Genomic DNA, 1,656 nt, shown 5'->3' on the forward strand with positions numbered 1-1,656 from the left:
GACTTTATTCTCGTAATGTTACGACTTTATTCTCGTAATGTTACGACTTTATTCTCGTAATGTTACGACTTTAGTTTCGAAATAGAAGTAAAAAATCTCTTGCGTGTCCCTGATACTGTACTGTACTGTGACTACACCATATATTGTTCTAAGCCACTAAGAGAATAATTCCACACCAAGCACGGCTGATCATTCAACTTTCTACTGCTTCTTCTCAGGCTGCTGCTTCTCTACTGTTTTCGTGAACTTCTGGATGTCCTCAGCCATCAGCTGGGGCTCTTCCATGGCGGCAAAATGGCCGCCGCGCTGCATGGGAGAAAAGCTGATGAGGTTGTGGTATTTCTGTTGGACCCACAGCTTGGGCGTGTGCATCAGCTCGTTGGGGAAGCAGGCGAAGCCGGTGGGGACGTAGACCGGTATCCTGGGAAGACAACGAAACAACGTCATCTGTTAAGCAATACGAAAGAAGCATTGAAAGCTTTAACGCATTAGCTTTCCATGATGGGTTAGCACTCACTTAGCATGGGGCGCATCCAGACCTCTGCTAAAGTTTTCCTTGTAGAACCTCATTGAAGAAATGATGCAGCCTGAAGTCCAGTAGATCATAATGTTGGTGAGCAGGTCGTCCAGAGAGAACTTCCTGTAAGCCATCGATTGGGGTAGAAAGTCAACCATCGCTGTCTTTTATGTTAGCTTTTCCTTTTCTTCAGTTAGCAGTGAGCTAGGAATCTTTTTCCATTTCAGAAGTTCTATAGATTTCATGATGTTTCATGAGGATATTGCTACAAGTTTACCTCCTCCTGCCCAGTAAGTGACGTACTGACTCACCAGCTCTAGTTCTATACTGTTTCTTTCTCCAGCTGCCCCGTAGACAGCTGGAGAAACAACAGAGACAAACATGACAAACAACCATTCACACACACACTCACACCTATGGAGAATTCAGAGAAGCCAATTAACCTAACAGTCATGTTTTTGGACTGTGGGAGGAAGCTGGAGTGCCTGGTGAGAACCCAAGCATGCTCAGGGATAACATGCAAACAGAACGTGCAGAAAGACCCCGGGCTGGGAATCAAACCCAGAACTTTCTTGCTGCAAGGCAGCATTGCTACCCACTGTTCCACTGTGTAGTTCAGTACTCTTTTAAATAGGCAAAGAAAAAAAGTTATTTTATTCTTTTATATAAAGTACAATGGAGCGTGACCTAGGGCTGTTTAGCAGCCCTACAGTTAGCATGTTTAGCTGTTAGCAGTTTGCATGTTCTCCCTGAGCATGTATTGGTTCTCTCCGGGTACTCTAGCTAAATTCTCCTTAGGTGTGTGTGAATGGTTGTTTGTCTCTGTGTTGCTCAGCAATGGACTGGCGACCTGTCCAGGTTGAACCCCACCTCTCGTCCGTAGACAGTTGGAGATAGGCACCAGCACCCTTCGCAACCCCAGCTAGGATAAAGCATGACGGAAAATGGATGGATGGATACTAAACTACAATGTCTGAAAGTTTAATCATTTATTTTATCAAAGAATAAATGGATTTACATTCTGTTTTATTACTCATATGTAGGGTTGTCAAAAGTATCGATACTGAAAAGTTGTATCCGGATACAATACTAATCTTCAAAAGTATCGATACAGTGCTACCACCAGTGCTACCATTTAT

General features: G+C 43.7%; 1 protein-coding gene across 1 annotated transcript in view; it reads right to left on the reverse strand.

Annotated features, from left to right (window-relative positions):
* Positions 1 to 74: 74 nt before the first annotated feature.
* ephx1 (epoxide hydrolase 1, microsomal (xenobiotic)) overlaps positions 75 to 1,656 on the reverse strand; it is a 12,360-nt gene continuing 10,778 nt past the window's right edge. The window contains exons 8-9 of the mRNA XM_015388239.1: positions 518 to 640; positions 75 to 421 (exon numbers count right to left, since the gene is read on the reverse strand). Of these exons, the coding sequence (XP_015243725.1) occupies positions 202 to 421; positions 518 to 640 (343 nt within the window). The 3' untranslated portion in view covers positions 75 to 201. The remainder of the gene's footprint in view (positions 422 to 517; positions 641 to 1,656) is intronic.

The sequence above is a fragment of the Cyprinodon variegatus genome, unplaced genomic scaffold, assembly GCF_000732505.1.
Source record: "Cyprinodon variegatus isolate N-32 unplaced genomic scaffold, C_variegatus-1.0 Scaffold417, whole genome shotgun sequence".
Taxonomy (NCBI): Eukaryota; Metazoa; Chordata; class Actinopteri; order Cyprinodontiformes; family Cyprinodontidae; genus Cyprinodon; species Cyprinodon variegatus.